We start from the raw sequence: 20,108 nt of genomic DNA, 5'->3' as shown, positions 1-20,108 counted from the left end.
TACACTGACTGGTGTCTCTCAGTCCCTCTCTCTCAGGGAGATATCTGTACACTGACTGGTGTCTCTCAGTCCCTCTCTCTCAGGGAGATATCTGTACACTGACTGGTGTCTCTCAGTCCCTCTCTCTCCGGGAGATATCTGTACAATGCATGCAGTACAATCCGTAAACAATGCATGCAGGGCAGAACTAGGCCAATATCCATTAATAATCACTATCCAAAAAAGAGCCACCAAATTTTGGAAACACCTAGAAATGAGCAACCCCCAATGCTATCATTACGAAGCCCTGAAATGCCAAGAGAGGACCATAAAGAAGAATACCCTCAGTCAACTAGTCCTGGGACTCAGTGAAGTAACTGCTAACACTACTAACAACAACCAGCCCCAGGACAGTGACAGCGTAACACAAAGAATTCGACCCAACACAATTGTCGCTAAGCAAAAGGAAAAATATCTGTCATATTGGGCAGAAACAACAAAAACCCAAAGCAAACTCAATTGCTACTTGGCCCTAAACAGACAATACAACATGGCTGATTACCTGACCATGGTAAAGGATAGCAAACTGAGAAAAACCTTGACAATGTACAGACTTAGTGAACATAGCCTGGCGATCGAAAAAGGTAGACACAGGCAGACCCGGCTACCAAGAGAGGACAGGATATGCTCTCACTGCAGTCAGGGAGTGGCGGAGACAGAGATGCACTCCCTCACAGCTTGTAGAAAATATCAGGGCATAAGGGAGAATTTCTACCCAAAATTCACAAAAATATGCCCGGAATTCAGAAATTTGAATGACGACCAAAAACTCCCATACCTACTAGGGGCAGAGAGAAATTGTGTAACCTTAGCGGCACACTATGTTACAGCTTGCCATAAACAGAGGGACAACCACTAAATATAAGAAAAGAGTATATACAAATTATATGAATGTATATTTATACACTCAGGGATATATCTGTTTATACACTGTATGGATAGATCTGTATTTTTGTGTACAACCATGAATGTTTTTCGATGCTTTGGCAACATAAGATGTACCTTGTCATGCCAATAAAGTGATTTGAATTGAATTGAATTGACATATCTGTACATTGACTGGTGTCTCTCAGTCCCTCTCTCTCAGGGAGATATCTGTACACTGACTGGTGTCTCTCAGTCCCTCTCTCTCAGGGAGATATCTGTACACTGACTGGTGTCTCTCAGTCCCTCTCCCTCAGGGAGATATCTGTACACTGACTGGTGTCTCTCAGTCCCTCTCTCTCAGGGAGATATCTGTACACTGACTGGTGTCTCTCAGTACCTCTCTCTCAGGGAGATATCTGTACACTGACTGGTGTCTCTCAGTCCCTCTCTCTCAGGGAGATATCTGTACACTGACTGGTGTCTCTCAGTCCCTCTCTCTCAGGGATATATCTGTACACTAACTGGTGTCTCTCAGTCCCTCTCTCTCAGGGAGATATCTGTACACTGACTGGTGTCTCTCAGTCCCTCTCTCAGTGAGATATCTGTACACTGACTGGTGTCTCTCAGTCCCCTCTCTCAGGGAGATATCTCTACACTGACTGGTGTCTCTCAGTCCCTCTCTCTCAGGGAGATATCTGTACACTGACTGGTGTCTCTCAGTCCCTCTCTCAGTGAGATATCTGTACACTGACTGGTGTCTCTCAGTCCCCTCTCTCAGGGAGATATCTGTACACTTACTGGTGTCTCTCAGTCCCTCTCTCTCAGGGAGGTATATGTACACTGACTGGTGTCTCTCAGTCCCTTTCTCTCAGGGAGATATCTGTACACTGACTGGTGTCTCTCAGTCCCTCTCTCTCAGGGAGATATCTGTACACTGACTGGTGTCTCTCAGTCCCTCTCTCTCAGGGAGACATCTATACACTGATTGGTGTCTCTCAGTCCCTCTCGCTCAGGGAGATATCTGTACACTGACTGGTGTCTCTCAGTCCCCTCTCTCTCAGGGAGATATCTGTACACTGACTGGTGTCTCTCAGTCTCTCTCTCTCAGGGAGATATCTGTACACTGACTGGTGTCTCTCAGTCCCTCTCTCTCAGGGAGATATCTGTACACCGACTGGTGTCTCTCAGTCCCTCTCTCTCAGGGAGATATCTGTACATTGACTGGTGTCTCTCAGCCCCTCTCTCTCAGGGAGGTATCTGTACACTGACTGGTGTCTCTCAGTCCCTCTCTCTCAGGGAGGTATCTGTACACTGACTGGTGTCTCTCAGACCCACTCTCGCAGGGAGATATCTGTACACTGACTGGTGTCTCTCAGTCCCTCTCTCTCAGGGAGATATCTGTACACTGACTGGTGTCTCTCAGTCCCTCTCTCTCAGGGAGATATCTGTACACTGACTGGTGTCTCTCAGTCCCTCTCTCTCAGGGAGATATCTGTACACTGACTGGTGTCTCACAGTCCCTCTCTCTCAGGGAGATATCTGTACACTGACTGGTGTCTCTCAGTCCCTCTCTCGCAGGGAGATATCTGTACACTGACTGGTGTCTCTCAGTCCCTCTCTCTCAGGGAGATATCTGTACACTGACTGGTGTCTCTCAGTCCCTCTCTCTCAGGGAGATATCTGTACACTGACTGGTGTCTCTCAGTCCCTCTCTCTCAGGGAGATATCTGTACACTGACTGGTGTCTCTCAGTCCCTCTCTCTCAGGGAGATATCTGTACACTGACTGGTGTCTCTCAGTCCCTCTCTCTCAGGGAGATATCTGTACACTGACTGGTGTCTCTCAGTCCCTCTCTCTCAGGGAGTTATCTGTACACTGACTGGTGTCTCTCAGTCCCTCTCTCTCAGGGAGATATCTGTACACTGGCTGGTGTCTCTCAGTCCCTCTCTCTCAGGGAGATATCTGTACACTGACTGGTGTCTCTCAGTCCCTCTCTCTCAGGGAGATATCTGTACACTGGCTGGTGTCTCTCAGTCCCTCTCTCTCAGGGAGATATCTGTACACTGACTGGTGTCTCTCAGTCCCTCTCTCTCAGGGAGATATCTGTACACTGACTGGTGTCTCTCAGTTTCACCTCTGCATCCTCTCCGAAAATGGGATGATTGATGTTACAAGCGGTAACTTCCGATCCGAGGTCATCGCAGGCCAGTTCCAGTTTCCTGTTGGACTGAGGGAGGAATAAAATCAGGGTTAGACATTTCCTCACACTCCAGAGACTTGAGCATCATAATTCAGACCGACACTCCCTGGTTGCCATTACTGAGGGAGCGCTGCACCGTCGGAGGGGCAGTACTGAGGGAGCGCCGCACTGTCGGAGGGGCAGTACTGAGGGAGCGCTGCAGTGTCGGAGGGGCAGTACTGAGGGAACGCCGCACTCTCGGAGAGGCAGTACTGAGGGAGCGCAGCACTGTTGGAGGGACAGTACTGAGGGAGCGCTGCAGTGTCGGAGGGGCAGTACTGAGGGAACGCCGCACTCTCGGAGAGGCAGTACTGAGGGAGTGCCGCACTGTCGGAGGGGCAGTACTGAGGGAGCGCCGCACTGTCGGAGGGGCAGTACTGAGGGAGCGCTGCACTGTCGGAGGGGCAGTACTGAGGGAGCGCCGCACTGTCAGAGGGACAGTACTGAGGGAGCGCCGCACTGTCGGAGGGGCAGTACTGGGGGAGCGCCGCATTGTCAGAGGGGCAGTACTGAGGGAGTGCCGCACTGTCGGAGGGGCAGTACTGAGGGAGCGCTGCACTGTCGGAGGGGCAGTACTGAGGGAGCGCCGCACTGTCGGAGGGGTAGTACTGATAGAGTGCCGCACTGTCGGAGGGGCAGTACTGAGGGAGCGCTGCACCATCGGAGGGGCAGTACTGAGGGAGCGCTGCACTGTCGGAGGGGCAGTACTGAGGGAGCGCTGCACTGTCGGAGGGACAGTACTGAGGGAGCACCGCAGTGTCGGAGGGGCAGTACTGAGGGAGTGCCGCACTGTCGGAGGGGCAGTACTGAGGGAGCGCCGCACTGTCGGAGGGGCAGTGTTACGTCCGTGTGTAATTGAGACACGGACTGCAGGAGTTGGTTATAACAGGTGTTTACTGAGTGGAGACAAAACTGGAACTACTATACAAAGTTACTTCGCAGGCTTATATACAGGGGTGGTCACTACTGGTACTGCAGTATGCAGGGGCTGCAGATTATAGTTCCTTCTTCAAAGTACATACACTACAATTCCTCCCCTTTTAGCTAAACAGTACATAACATTCGATTAATAATTAAATAACATATTTACAATTACAGTTGCTATACACATTAGCTGAAGTTAAGCAATTATAAATTCAGTCTTTGAGGAGGCTTCCTGATTCTGTCTGGATAACGCCTCTTTGGGGTATCAGGTTCTTCTGGCAAGGTTGAGTCGGGATCAATGTCGTTGTTTGGTTCATCTGCTTCCAATATCACCGATTCTGAGGTAGATGCAATTGGTACTTCGGTTTCATCGCCAGGTGTATCAGATCGTGGTGTGGATTTGACGTTTTCCAGTGACTCTAGAATCTGGTCAGCATGGCGTCTTACAATGCTCTCTCCAACGTCCACGGTATACATTAGAGGTCCTTGCCGTGTGCAGATCGTTCCTGGCTGCCATTTCTCTGTGCGGTAGTCCCGGGCCAAAACTGGTTGACCTATCTTAAAACTCCTGGTCGGCCTTTCATTCATATTCTGAAACTGCCTGTTCTCCACATCTCTTCTGATGTTTGGCTTAACCAAATCCAAGTGGCATCGTAGTCTTCGATTGAAGAACATCATGGCTGGAGTTTGGTTGGTAACCGCATGTGTCGCATTCCGGTAGGCAAACAAGAAGTTATCCACCTTGTGTTGTAGGGGTATGTCTTCATTACCCATTGCCTTGATAGCCTTCTTGAATGTTTGAACAAACCTCTCAGCCAATCCATTGGTGGCTGGATGATATGGGGCGGATGTGTAATGCTTAACACCATTGTTCTTTAAGAACCCCCGGAACTCTTCAGACACAAACTGTGGTCCATTGTCGGAGCAAATCTGTTCAGGCAGCCCATTTCTGGCGAATATGGTTCGTAAGACTGTGATAGTTTTTTCTGTGGTGGTTGAGGACATTTTTATTACCTCTGGCCACTTTGAATGTGCATCCACCGCAATTAAAAACATCGAGTCCATAAATGGACCAGCAAAATCAATGTGCACCCTTTGCCATGGAGATGAGGGCCACTCCCATGGATGTAGAGGGGCTTGTGGTGGGGCGTTTTGGACCTTCTGGCATCCTGTACAGCTCTTGGTCATCTCTTCGATTTCTCTATCGATTCCCGGCCACCACACAAACGCTCAGGCTAAGTTCTTCATTTTTACCACTCCCAGATGACCCTCATGGAGCTCATTGAGCACTCTATCCTTCAATTTGGGTGGAATTACTCCTCTGGATCCACACATCAAGGTTCCTCGGCACACTGACAGCTGTTCTCTTGGCGAGAATGCTGGCAACAGTGGTTCGCCATGTGCTGGCCATCCCTTCACTGTTAAATCATAGACCCAGGGGAGTGTCGGGTCATTTCGTGTTTCCTTTTCTATGTTTGCATTCGTCACAGGGAGACATTCGACTATGGTCGAGTGGAATATCTCCACAGGATCCACTGCAGGTGCTTCTTCCACCGTCGGCAACGGTAGGCGCAACAATCCATCAGCATTTCCATGCTGTTTAGTTCCTTTTTACTCGATGTCATATTGGTGTGCCCCTAGGAAAAGGGACCACCTCTGTAGCCGTTGTGCTGTCATTATCGGTACGCCCTTCTGAGGGTTGAAAATGGAGACGAGAGGTTGATGATCAGTTAGTAGAGTAAATTTCTGACCGTGCAGGTAGTGATTGAACTTCTTCACCCCCCACACCAGGCTGAGGGCTTCTCTGTCAATCTGGGCATAGTTACGCTCGGCTGAAGTTAACGAGCGTGACGCAAAAGCTATCGGCCTCTCTGAACCATCAAGGAATTTACGTGACAGTACCGCTCCAATGCCGTAGGGAGACGCATCACACGCCAGTCTTATCGGTAGTGATGGGTTATAGTGAGCCAATACTTCTCTTGAAGTGATTAGGTCTTTACTCTTCTGAAAGGCCCGTTTACATTCATCGCTCCATTTCCATGCTACTCCAGTTTGTAGTAGGGCGTTCAGTGGGTGCAGAATTGTGGACAAATTTGGCAAAAACTTATGGTAGTAATTCACCAATCCGAGGAATGACCTCAGTTGCGACACATTTTCAGGCGCTGGAGCCTTAACTACCGCTTCAATTTTGTCAGGGGACTTATGTAACCCCTCTTCATCAATCACGTGGCCACAACACGATATCTGTTTCTTAAAAAACTCGCACTTGGGGCGATTGGCTCGTAGCCCATGTTCTCTTAGTCTAGTGAGCACCTGCTCTAGGTTGGCAAGGTGTTCACTGTCATTTTCACCTGTCACTAGGATGTCATCCAAGTAACACTGAGTCCCCGGAATCCCTTGCAGGACTTGTTCCATCGCTCTTTGCCATATCGCCGGAGCTGATGCTACTCCGAATACCAGTCGATTATACTGGTAAAGACCTTTGTGAGTGTTTATCGTGAGATACTTCCTAGAGGATTCTTCAACCTCCATCTGCAAATATGCTTGTGCTAGGTCAATTTTTGTAAAACACTTCCCTCCAGATAGTGAGGCGAAAATATCTTCTATCCTCGGGAGAGGATACTGTACTGTGTGAAGGACTGGGTTCACCATCACCTTGAAGTCCCCACAGATGCGAACCTTCCTTGGCTCCTCAGACTTATTGTTTAACATTTTCTTCATGACAGGAACGATGGGTGTTGCCCACTCGCTCCAGTCTACCTTAGATAACACGCCTGCATTCTCCAGATTCTCCAGCTCTGCCTCGACGGCTGGGCGAATTGCATACGGTACCGGTCTTGCTTTGAAAAACTTGGGAATTGCATTCTCTTCTATTTTTATCAAGGCGGTTACGCCTTTAAGAGTTCCCAGTTCTTGTTGAAATACCTCTTTAGCGTTAGCTAAGATTTTTTGACAATCGTCCAGGTGTGACGTCGTCATCCTTTTTACCAGCCACAGTCAGTGCCTGAATGGAGTGCCAGTCTAAACTTATCTTTCTGATCCATTCACGTCCCAATAACGGTGGTCCACCATCTTGCAGTATGTACAGATACAATTTCTGTATATCCTTGCCGTTGTATTCGACAGGCACCCTTATTTTCCCTCTGGGGTATACTTTCTGCCCTGTATACGTCTTCAAGACAATGGATGTGTCTTTCAAGGGTATGTGTGAGAATAGCCGCTCGTAGTCTCGTCGATTCATGACGGTCAGAGCTGATCCTGTATCCAATTCCATTTTGACTTGGGACCCTGCTATCGTGAGGGTGACCCAAATGGTTCGGTGATCCTCTTTTGTGATTACGTTGTGAAGTTTGAGACAGCTTAGTCTCTTGTTCCCGGATTCACTATCGCTCTTCTGGTCTTCGGAACTACTGTCTGTCATTTTTTGTACTGTTCCTTAGTAGCCTTTTTGTTGTCGTTGGTCTTCTTCTCGGACCTGCAAACTCGTGCAATGTGTCTCATCTTTCCGCATTGCCTGCATATTTTGTCCTTGGACCAGCAGTCCTTCTGGTCATGGGTTGTTCTGCCGCAGCGATAACATTTTTCAAATCCCCGTGTCATTTCATGGGTGCCGTATTCCTGTGGCTTTTGCTGTATTTCCGCAGCTCCCCTTGCTGCTGCTTCGTACGATACTGCCACGCTGAAAGCCTTATCTAGCGTCAGCTCTTTCTCTGAGAGTAACCTCTTCTTGGTTCCTTCACTCAGGAGCCCACAGACAAATTTGTCCCGTAGGGTATCTGCCAGTCCTGCTCCGAACTGGCAGTGCTTTGATAGCTTGTGTAGTTCCGTAAGGTAATCAGCATTGCTGTCATCTTTATGCTGATTTCTCTTGTGGAATTTAAATCTTTCTGCTATCAGCAGCGGTGTAGGGTTTAGGTGTTCCTGTAGGATATCAACAATTTCGTTAAAACTCTTCACCATCGGTTTGACTGGAGTGATCAGGTTCCGCAATAGGCCGTACGTTCTTGCGCCCATTAAGTTTAGTAGTACCGATGCCTTTTTCTCATCGGCTACTTCATTTGCCTTGCAATATACTTAGTCTCTTTCCACATACGTGGTCCAGTCTTGTATTGCATTATCGAAGGCAGTGATATTGCCAGTCTTCGGCATCTTGGAGACCTAAGATGTCGCCTCCCGCGCTTTGCATTCTTCCCCGATTGAACAAAATGGCGCCTCCCGCACTTTGCCTTCTTCCCCGATTGAACAAAATGGCGCCTCCCGCGCTTTGCCTTCTTCCCTGCTGGTGCTAGCGGTGTTGCTGGCGTTTTTATGCCTTGATGGCGACGCCCTATGGTCTTCGCGCACTTCCCCCCCGCGCTGCTGCTAACGCCGCTCTCCGCGGTCCCAGTGGCAAACTGCAGTGTGGTGTATGTGCCTTTAAGAGCAATTGTGGTGTATGTGCCTTTAAGAGCCCCAGGTGTGCGTAATGCCGGTAATTGCCACTTGGGCTATATAAGCCTGTGTATTGTGTATATCCTTTAGAACCCCCCCCAGACTTGCTTAGTAAATGCCTAAGTCTGGCAATATTGATGCTTTTGATAACGAAACAGAGCCTAACTTTGGCAATATTGATGTTTTTGATAACAAGATAGAGGATTGGACCACATATGTAGAAAGAGTGGAGGTGTTTTGCACCGCAAATGGAATAGAAGATGAAAAAAAAGCTTCAGTGCTTCTGGATCTAATGGGCGCAGAAACATACAAGCTGTTACGCAACTTAATCACTCCAGCCGAACCGATGGACAAGAATTTTGAGGAGATTGTTGATACCCTACACTGCCAATTCGAGGCAGGACTGGCAGATTCTTTGCAAGACAAATTCATCTGCGATCCCCTAAGTGTAGAAACACAAAAAAAGGTATCTTCTGGAAAAGATTTAACACTGGACAAGGCTTTCAGTGCAATAGGAGCGGCAAAGATACAGCAAAGGCCACAGGACTTCGGCACCCATGAAATGACACGGGGTTTCGAGAGATGTTATCGCTGCAGCAGATCCAACCATGACCAGAGGGATTGCTGGTTCAAAGAAAAAGCATGCAGGCGATGCGGAAAGATGGGACACATTCCACGTGTATGCCGATCTGAAAATAAAAAATCCACTAACGGGGAAAGAATCAATAAGGAAAAGCACAGAAAGGTACAAATGATGACGGACAGTAGTTCCAAAGACCAGAAGAGCGATAGCGACTCCGGGAACAAGAGACTAAGCTCTCTCAAATTACATAATGTAATTGCCAATGAAGATTACCAGACCATTTAGGTTACCCTCATAATAGCAGGGTCCCCAGTTAAAATGGAGCTAGATACAGGATCAGCTCTAACCGTAATAAATCGACGAGATTACGAGAGGCTATTTTCGCATATACCTCTAAAAGACACATCCATTATCTTAAAAACATATACGGGGCAGAAAGTATACCCCAAAGGAAAAATAAAGGTGCCTGTGGTATACAACGGCAAAGAAATACAAAAGTTGTATTTATACATTCTACAAGATGGTGGTCCACCGTTGTTGGGACGTGAATGGATAAGGAAGATACGTTTAGACTGGCACTCCATTCAGGCACTGACGGTGACCAGTAAGGAAAAAAACAATGATGACATCATACCTGAACGATTAAAAGACATCTTGGCCAACGCCAAAGAAGTGTTTCAAGAGAAACTAGGAACCTTGAAAGGCATCACCGCCTCAATAAAAGTGGAAGATGCAGCAATTCCAAAATTTTTTAAGGCAAGACCGGTGCCATACGCAATACGTCCGGCAGTCGAGGCAGAGCTGGAGAATTTGGAAAAGGCAGGCGTATTATCCAAAATAGATTGGAGCGAATGGGCAACACCCATTGTTCCAGTCATGAAAAAAGCATTGAAAAATAACTCTGAGGAACAGAGAAAAATTCGCATCTGTGGGGACTTTAAGGTGACTGTAAACCCGGTCCTTCACACGGTACAGTATCCTCTTCCGAGGATAGAAGATATTTTCGCCTCCCTATCCGGAGGAAAACGTTTCACAAAAATTGACTTGGCACAGGCATATCTACAGATGGAGGTTGAGGAGACCTCTAAAAAGTATCTCACAATAAACACACACAAAGGCCTGTACCAGTACAATCGACTGGTTTTTGGAGTAGCATCAGCTCCAGCTATCTGGCAAAGAGCTATGGAGCAAGTCCTGCAAGGGATTCCGGGGACTCAGTGTTACCTAGACGACATCCTTATAACAGGAGAAAACGACAACGAGCACCGTGCCAATTTGGAGCAGGTGCTCACTAGGCTGAAAGAACGGGGCCTACGAGCAAATCGCCCCAAGTGCGAATTTTTCCAAAATCAGATATCATATTGTGGCCACATAATTAATAAGGAAGGGTTGCATAAGTCACCTGAAAAAATTGAAGCAGTTATAAAAGCCCCAGCACCTGAAAATGTTTTACAATTGAGGTCATTCCTGGGATTAATAAATTACTATCATAAATTTTTACCGAACTTATCAACTATTCTACACCCTCTTAATGATCTTCTACACACAGGAGTGATTTGGAAATGGAACGAAGACTGTAAACGTGCCTTCCATAAATGTAAAGACTTAATCACATCCGAGAAAGTTTTGGCTCATTACAACCCATCACTACCAATCAGACTGGCGTGCGATGCATCCCCTTACGGCATAGGAGCGGTATTGTCCCATAGATTCCCTGATGGCTCGGAACGGCCGATAGCTTTTGCGTCACGCTCATTGAACTCAGCTGAGCGTAACTATTCCCAGATAGACAGGGAAGCACTCAGCCTGGTATGGGGAGTGAAGAAATTCAACCATTACCTACATGGACAAAAATTTACCTTGCTGACTGACCATCAACCCCTCATCTCCATATTCAACCCTAAGAAAGGTGTCCCCATTATGACGGCACAAAGACTACAGAGGTGGTCCCTTTTTCTAGGGGCACACCAATACAACATTGAATACAAAGGGTCAAAACAGCGTGGGAATGCTGACGGTTTATCACGCCTGCCGTTGCCAACGATAGAAGAGGCACCTACAGTAGACCCAGTAGAGATATTCCACTCTACCATAGTGGAATGTCTACCGGTGACAAATTCTGCCATTGAAAGGGAGACCAGAAATGACCCTACTCTCTCACGGGTCTACGATTTAACAATGAAGGGATGGCCAGCACATGGCGAACCACTGTTGCCAGCATTCTCACAAAGAAGAGAACAGCTGTCAGTGTGCCGAGGAACCTTGATGTGTGGATCCAGAGTGGTGATTCCACCCAAACTCCAGGATAAAGTGCTAAAGGAGCTTCACGAGGGGCATCTGGGTGGAGTGAAAATGAAGAACCTAGCTAGGGCGTTTGTATGGTGGCCAGGTATCGATGGAGACATCGAAGACATGACCAAGAGCTGCCTAGGATGCCAGAAGGTCCAAAATGCTCCGCCACAGGCCCCTCTACATCCATGGGAGTGGCCCTCATCTCCCTGGCAAAGGGTGCACATCGACTTTGCTGGTCCATTTATGGACTCAATGTTCTTAATCGCAGTTGATGCACACTCCAAGTGGCCGGAGGTAATAAAGATGTCCTCCACCACCACGGAAAAAACCATCACAGTATTAAGGACCATATTTGCCAGGAATGGGCTGCCGGAGCAGATATGTTCTGATAATGGACCGCAATTTGTGTCCGAAGAATTCAGGAAGTTCTTAAAGAACAATGGGTAAAGCACTACACGTCCGCCCCATACCATCCCGCCACCAATGGCTTGGCTGAAAGGTTTGTCCAGACCTTTAAGAAGGCCATAAAGGCCATGGGTAATGAAGACATAAAACTTCAGCACAAGGTGGATAACTTCTTATTTGCCTATAGGAATGCCACACATATGGTTACAAACCAAACTCCCGCCATGATGTTCTACAATAGAAACTTAAGATGCCGGCTGGATTTGGTCAAGCCCAACATCCGAAGGGACGTGGAGAACCGGCAGTTTCAGGGCATGAATGAAAGGCCAACTAGGGCCTTCCAGATAGGCCAACCGGTTTTGGCCCGGGACTACCGTACCGAGAAATGGCAGCCTGGAACTATCTGCACACGACTAGGACCACTGATGTATACCGTGGACATCGGAGAAAGCATAATAAGGCGCCATGCGGACCAAATCATCAAGTCATCCGAAAAGGGACAACCTACACCACCACGCTATACATCTAACGATGAAGTAGAGATACCCATATCTACCTCCGATCCGGTGATACTGGAATCCGATGAACCCGACACTGGCCTTCAAGCCGAATCAGCCTTGCCAGAAGAACCTACTACACCACCAGAAACTACTACACCCCCAAGGCGTTATCCGGACCGAGTCAGGAAGCCTCCTGAGAGACTAACTTATAATTAATTAATACAGCAATGTATATTATTTTGCATAGAACATGTAATTAATAATTACTTAAAATATGATGTACTAGTTAGCTAGAAGGGGAGGAATTGTGGTGTATGTGCCTTTAAGAGCAATTGTGGTGTATGTGCCTTTAAGAGCCCCAGGTGTGCGTAATGCCGGTAATTGCCACTTGGGCTATATAAGCCTGTGTATTGTGTATATCCTTTAGAAACCCCCCCCGCCAGACTTGCTTAGTAAATACCTATGAACCAACTCCTGTCTTCAGTGTCTTTATCTACACACGGACACTACATCCGAAAAGGCTTCTGCGCTTCTAATTTCGTTTATGTTAATTACTGTTCCCGTCGTCAGAGCAAACCCTACGGGACACTTTCCTCCCTCTTCTCTTGTCTGTACGCTGTCCGGCTTCGTAGCACCGGCCGCGCCCTGTGTGCTCCACCCTCTCTCTCTCTCTCTCTCTCTCCTCTTCCTGACAATGCTGCTCGGCTCCGTTGAAAAGCCACCCGATCGAGCTCTAGCTCGCCGCAGCCCAGGAAGGATCAGTGTACGACCTGCCACCAGCCCGATTAGCTGGAACACCATAGACGGGATAACCAAGCCCCGCTCTCGACAGCCTCTCCTGCAAATCTTCGAATTCGATGAATCAGAGGCGGTTGCCCACGGTCGACGCCCGTTTCTTCTGTTTGTTTTTTTTTCTTTTCTTCCTTCTGGCCTCGACCTCTGGCAACTTCGCTTCAGGGACGGATCCCCATGAGGTGGTGCAGAACTGTAGGTAAGTTCGGATCTGTTCGTCGCCAGTGTTACGTCCGTGTGTAATTGAGACACGGACTGCAGAAGTTGGTTACAACAGGTCTTTACTGAGTGGGGACAAAACTGGAACTACTATACAAAGTTACTTCACAAGCTTATATACCGGGGTGGTCACTACTGGTACTGCAGTATACAGGGGCTGCAGAATATAGTTCCTTCTTCAAAGTACATACACCACAGGCAGTACTGAGGGAGAGCTGCACTGTCGGAGGGACTGTACTGAGGCAGCGCTGCAGGATAAATCTGTGCACACGCATGTTGCGTAATGGAATCTACCTTTAGGATGGACACCTTTCGGAAAGAGAGCCCTGCTGGGTGGGAGAATCTCACTGTCGTCTGATAGGAATTCTCCTTTGCATTCTTCAGCCGAACAGTAAGGTCCAGCTGTGCTCCTGGACACACGATTAAAACATCAGCACTGCGGAGGGGAAAAAAGGAAGGTTAAATATGGACCGAGTGTCACGTTGCGTTAGATACACTGTCATTTCCCCCTCTGGGACCGGGTGTCACAGTGCGTTAGATACACTGTCCTTTCCCCCTCTGGGACCGGGTGTCACAGTGTGTTAGATACACTCTCCTTTCCCCCTCTGGGACCGGGTGTCACAGTGCGTTAGATACACTGTCCTTTCCCCCTCTGGGACCGGGTGTCACAGTGTGTTAGATACACTGTCCTTTCCCCCTCTGGGACCGGGTGTCACGGTGCGTTGGATACACTGTCCTTAACCACTCTGGGACCGGGTGTCACAGTGCGTTAGATAAACTGTCCTTTCCCTCCCTGGGACCGGGTGTCACAGTGTGTTAGATACACTGTCCTTTCCCCCTCTGGGACCGGGTGTCACGGTGCGTTAGATACACTGTCCTTTCCCCCTCTGGGACAGGGTGTCACAGTGTGTTAGATACACTGTCCTTTCCCCCTCTGGGACCGGGTGTCACGGTGCGTTAGATACACTGTCCTTTCCCCCTCTGGGACAGGGTGTCACAGTGTGTTAGATACACTGTCCTTTCTCTCTCTGGGACTGGGTGTCACAGTGCGTTAGATACACTGTCATTTCCCCCTCTGGGACAGGGTGTCACAGTGTGTTAGATATACTGTCCTTTCCCCCTCTGGGACAGGGTGTCACAGTGTGTTAGGTACACTGTCCTTTCCCCCTCTGGGACCGGGTGTCACAGTGCGTTAGATACACTGTCCTTTCCCCCTCTGGGACCGGGTGTCATGGTGCGTTAGACAGACTGTCCTTGCCCCCTCTGGGACCGGGTGTCACAATGCGTTCGATACACTGTCATATCACTCTCTGGGACCGGGTGTCACAGTGCGTTAGATACACTGTCCTTTCCCCCTCTGGGACCGGGTGTCACAGTGCGTTAGATACACTGTCCTTTCCCCCTCTGGGGCCGGGTGTGACAGTGCGTTAGATACACTGTCCTTTCCCCCTCTGGGACCGGGTGTCACAGTGCGTTAGATACACTGTCCTTTCCCCCTCTGGGACCGGGTGTCACAGTGCGTTAGATACACTGTCCTTTCCCCCTCTGGGACCGGGTGTCACAGTGCGTTAGATAAACTTTCCTTTCCCTCTCTGGGACCGGGTGACACGGTGCGTTAGATACACTGTCCTTTCCCCCTCTGGGACCGGGTGTCACGGTGCGTTAGATACACTGTCCTTTCCCCCTCTGGGACCGGGTGTCACAGTGCGTTAGATGCACTGTCCTTTCCCCCTCTGGGACTGGATGTCACAGTGCGTTAGATACACTGTCCTTTCCCCCTCTGGGTCAGGGTGTCACAGTGTGTTAGATACACTGTCCTTTCCCCCTCTGGGAAAGGGTGTCACAGTGTGTTAGATACACTGTCCTTTCCCCCTCTGGGACAGGGTGTCACAGTGCATTAGATACACTGTCCTTTCCCTCTCTGGGACCGGGTGTCACAGTGCGTTAGATGCACTGTCCTTTCCCCCTCTGGGACCAGGTGTCATGGTGCGTTCGATACACTGTCCTTTCCCCCTCTGGGACCGGGTGTCACAGTGCGTTAGATACACTGTCCTTTCCCCCTCTGGGACCGGGTGTCACAGTGCGTTAGATACACTGTCCTTTCCCCCTCTGGGACCGGGTGTCACAGTGCGTTAGATACACTGTCCTTTCCCCCTCTGGGACCGGGTGTCACAGTGCGTTAGATACACTGTCATTTCCCCCTCTGGGACCGGGTGTCACAGTGCGTTAGATACACTGTCCTTTCCCGCTCTGAGACCGGGTGTCACAGTGTGTTAGATTCATTGTCCTTTCCCCCTTTGGGACAGGGTGTCGCAGTGCGTTAGATAAACTGTCCTTTCCCTCTCTGGGACCGGGTGTCATGGTGCGTTAGATACACTGTCCTTTCCCCCACTGTGACCGGGTGTCACGGTGCGTTAGATACACTGTCCTTTCCCCCTCTGGGACCGGGTGTCACAATGCGTTAGATACACTGTCCTATCACTCTCTGGGACCGGGTGTCACAGTGCGTTAGATACACTGTCCTTTCCCCCTCTGGGACCGGGTGTCACAGTGCATTAGATACACTGTCCTTTCCCCCTCTGGGACCGGGTGTCACAGTGCGTTAGATACACTGTCCTTTCCCCCTCTGGGACCGGGTGTGACAGTGCGTTAGATACACTGTCCTTTCTCCCTCTGGGACCGGGTGTCACGGTGCGTTAGATACACTGTCCTTTCCCCCTCTGGGACCGGGTGTGACAGTGCGTTAGATACACTGTCCTTTCCCCCTCTGGGACCGGGTGTTACAGTGCGTTAGATACACTGTCCTTTCCCCCTCTGGGACCGGGTGTGACAGTGCATTAGATACACTGTCCTTTCTCCCTCTGGGACCGGGTGTCACGGTGCGTTAGATACACTGTCCTTTCCCCCTCTGGGACCGGGTGTGACAGTGCGTTAGATACACTGTCCTTTCCCCCTCTGGGACCGTGTGTCACGGTGCGTTAGATACACTGTCCTTTCCCCCTCTGGGACCGGGTGTCACAGTGCGTTAGATACACTGTCCTTTCCCCCTCTGGGACAGGGTGTCACAGTGTGTTAGATACACTGTCCTTTCCCCCTCTGGGACCGGGTGTCACAGTGCGTTAGATACACTGTCCTTTCCCCCTCTGGGACCGGGTGTCACAGTGCGTTAGATACACTGTCCTTTCCCCCTCTGGGACCGGGTGTCACAGTGCATTAGATACACTGTCCTTTCCCCCTCTGGGACCGGGTGTCACAGTGCGTTAGATACACTATCCTTTTCCTCTCTGGGACCGGGTGTCACAGTGCATTAGATACACTATCCTTTTCCTCTCTGGGACCGGGTGTCACGGTTCGTTAGATACACTGTCCTTTCCCCGTCTGGGACCGGGTGTCACAGTGCGTTAGATACACTGTCCTTTCTTCCTCTGGGACCGGGTGTCACAGTGCGTTAGATACACTGTCCTTTCCCCCTCTGGGACCGGGTGTCACAGTGCGTTAGATACACTGTCCTTTCCCCCTCTGGGACCGGGTGTCACGGTGCGTTGGATACACTGTCCTTAACCACTCTGGGACCGGGTGTCACAGTGCGTTAGATAAACTGTCCTTTCCCTCCCTGGGACCGGGTGTCACGGTGCGTTAGATACACTGTCCTTTCCCCCTCTGGGACCGGGTGTCACGGTGCGTTAGATACACTGTCCTTTCCCCCTCTGGGACAGGGTGTCACAGTGTGTTAGATACACTGTCCTTTCTCTCTCTGGGACTGGGTGTCACAGTGCGTTAGATACACTGTCATTTCCCCCTCTGGGACAGGGTGTCACAGTGTGTTAGATACACTGTCCTTTCCCCCTCTGGGACCGGGTGTGACAGTGCGGTAGATACACTGTCCTTTCCCCCTCTGGGACCGGGTGTGACAGTGCGTTAGATACACTGTCCTTTCCCCCTCTGGGACCGGGTGTCACAGTGCGTTAGATACACTGTCCTTTCCCCCTCTGGGACCGGGTGTCACAGTGCGTTAGATACACTGTCCTTTCCCCCTCTGGGACAGGGTGTCACAGTGTGTTAGATATACTGTCCTTTCCCCCTCTGGGACAGGGTGTCACAGTGTGTTAGGTACACTGTCCTTTCCCCCTCTGGGTCCGGGTGTCACAGTGCGTTAGATACACTGTCCTTTCCCCCTCTGGGACCGGGTGTCACAGTGCGTTAGATACACTGTCCTTTCCCCCTCTGGGACAGGGTGTCACAGTGTGTTAGATACACTGTCCTTTCCCCCTCTGGGACAGGGTGTCACAGTGTGTTAGATACACTGTCCTTTCCCCCTCTGGGACAGGGTGTCACAGTGCATTAGATACACTGTCCTTTCCCCCTCTGGGACCGGGTGTCACAGTGCGTTAGATACACTGTCCTTTCCCCCTCTGGGACCGGGTGTCACAGTGCGTTAGATACACTGTCCTTTCCCCCTCTGGGACCGGGTGTCACGGTGCGTTAGATACACTGTCCTTATCCCCTCTGGGACTGGGTGTCACAGTGCGTTAGATACACAGTCCTTTCCCCTCTGGGACCGGGTGTCACAGTGCGTTAGATACACTGTCCTTTCCCCCTCTGGGACCGGGTGTCACGGTGCGTTAGATACACTGTCCTTTCCCCCTCTGGGACCGGGTGTCACAGTGTGTTAGATACACAGTCCTTTCCCCTCTGGGACCGGGTGTCACAGTGCTTTAGATACACAGTCCTTTCCCCTCTGGGACCGGGTGTCACAGTGCGTAAGATACACTGTCCTTTCCCCCTCTGTGACCGGGTGTCACAGTGCGTTAGATACACTGTCCTTTCCCCCTCTGGGACCGGGTGTCACAGTGCGTTAGATACACTGTCCTTTCCCCCTCTGGGACCGAGTGTCACAGTGCATTAGATACACTGTCCTTTCCCCCTCTGGGACCGGGTGTCACAGTGCGTTAGATACACCGTCCTTTCCCCCTCTGGGACCGGGTGTCACAGTGTGTTAGATACACTGTCCTTTCCCCCGCTGGGACCGGGTGTCACAGTGTGTTAGATACACTGTCCTTTCCCTCTTTGGGACAGGGTGTCACAGTGCGTTAGATAAACTGTCCTTTCCCTCGCTGGGACCGGGTGTCATGGTGCGTTAGACACACTGTCCTTTCCCCCACTGGGACCGGGTATCACGGTGCGTTAGATACACTGTCCTTGCCCCCTCTGGGACCGGGTGTCACAATGCGTTCGATACACTGTCATATCACTCTCTGGGACCGGGTGTCACAGTGCGTTAGATACACTGTCCTTTCCCCCTCTGGGACCGGGTGTCACAGTGCGTTAGATACACTGTCCTTTCCCCCTCTGGGGCCGGGTGTGACAGTGCATTGATACACTGTCCTTTCCCCCTCTGGGACCGGGTGTCACAGTGCGTTAGATAAACTTTCCTTTCCCTCTCTGGGACCGGGTGTCACAGTGCGTTAGATACACTGTCCTTTCCCCCTCTGGGACCGGGTGTCACAGTGCGTTAGATACACTGTCCTTTCCCCCTCTGGGACCGGGTGTCACAGTGCGTTAGATGCACTGTCCTTTCCCCCTCTGGGACTGGATGTCACAGTGCGTTAGATACACTGTCCTTTCCCCCTCTGGGTCAGGGTGTCACAGTGTGTTAGATACACTGTCCTTTCCCCCTCTGGGACAGGGTGTCACAGTGTGTTAGATACACTGTCCTTTCCCCCTCTGGGACAGGGTGTCACAGTGCATTAGATACACTGTCCTTTCCCTCTCTGGGACCGGGTGTCACAGTGCGTTAGATGCACTGTCCTTTCCCCCTCTGGGACCAGGTGTCATGGTGCGTTCGATACACTGACCTTTCCCCCTCTGGGACCGGGAGTCACAGTGTGTTAGATTCATTGTCCTTTCCCCCTTTGGGACAGGGTGTCGCAGTGCGTTAGATAAACTGTCCTTTCCCTCTCTGGGACCGGGTGTCACGGTGCGTTAGATACACTGTCCTTTCCCCCACTGTGACCGGGTGTCACGGTGCGTTAGATGCACTGTCCTTTCCCCCTCTGGGACCGGGTGTCACAATGCGTTAGATACACTGTCCTATCACTCTCTGGGACCGGGTGTCACAGTGCGTTAGATACACTGTCCTTTCCCCCTCTGGGACCGGGTGTCACAGTGCATTAGATACACTGTCCTTTCCCCCTCTGGGACCGGGTGTCACAGTGCGTTAGATACACTGTCCTTTCCCCCTCTGGGACCGGGTGTCACAGTGTGTTAGATACACTGTCCTTTCTCTCTCTGGGACCGGGTGTCACAGTGCGTTAGATACACTGTCCTTTCTCTCTCTGGGACCGGGTGTCACAGTGCGTTAGATACACTGTCCTGTCCTCCTCTGGGACCGGGTGTCACAGTGCGTTAGATACACTGTCCTTTCCCCCTCTGGGACCGGGTGTCACAGTGCGTTAGATACACTGTCCTTTCCCCCTTTGGGACCGGGTGTGACAGTGCGTTAGATACACTGTCCTTTCTCCCTCTGGGACCGGGTGTCACAGTGCGTTAGATACACTGTCCTTTCCCCCTCTGAGAGTGGGTGTCACAGTGTGTAAGATACACTGTCCTTTCCCCCTCTGGGACCGGGTGTCACAGTGCGTTAGATACACTGTCCTTTCCCCCTCTGGGACCGGGTGTGACAGTGCGTTAGATACACTGTCCTTTCCCCCTCTGGGACCGGGTGTCACAGTGCGTTAGATACACTGTCCTTTCCCTCTCTGGGACCGGGTGTCACAGTGCGTTAGATACACTGTCCTTTCCCCCTCTGGGACCGGGT

General features: G+C 50.4%; 1 protein-coding gene across 1 annotated transcript in view; it reads right to left on the bottom strand.

Annotated features, from left to right (window-relative positions):
* LOC147094578 (integrin alpha-M-like) overlaps positions 1 to 20,108 on the bottom strand; it is a 151,337-nt gene that overhangs the window by 77,495 nt on the left and 53,734 nt on the right. Inside the window, exons 10-11 of the mRNA XM_085974408.1 lie at positions 13,586 to 13,727; positions 3,041 to 3,133 (exon numbers count right to left, since the gene is read on the bottom strand). Of these exons, the coding sequence (XP_085830534.1) occupies positions 3,041 to 3,133; positions 13,586 to 13,727 (235 nt within the window). The remainder of the gene's footprint in view (positions 1 to 3,040; positions 3,134 to 13,585; positions 13,728 to 20,108) is intronic.

Source organism: Somniosus microcephalus, unplaced genomic scaffold (genome assembly GCF_052327205.1).
Source record: "Somniosus microcephalus isolate GS21.2 unplaced genomic scaffold, FLI_Smic_1.0 unresolved_chr1, whole genome shotgun sequence".
Lineage (NCBI taxonomy): Eukaryota > Metazoa > Chordata > Chondrichthyes > Squaliformes > Somniosidae > Somniosus > Somniosus microcephalus.
Note: the sequence above shows the minus strand (reverse complement) of the source record. Positions and strands in the feature narration are given on the sequence as shown.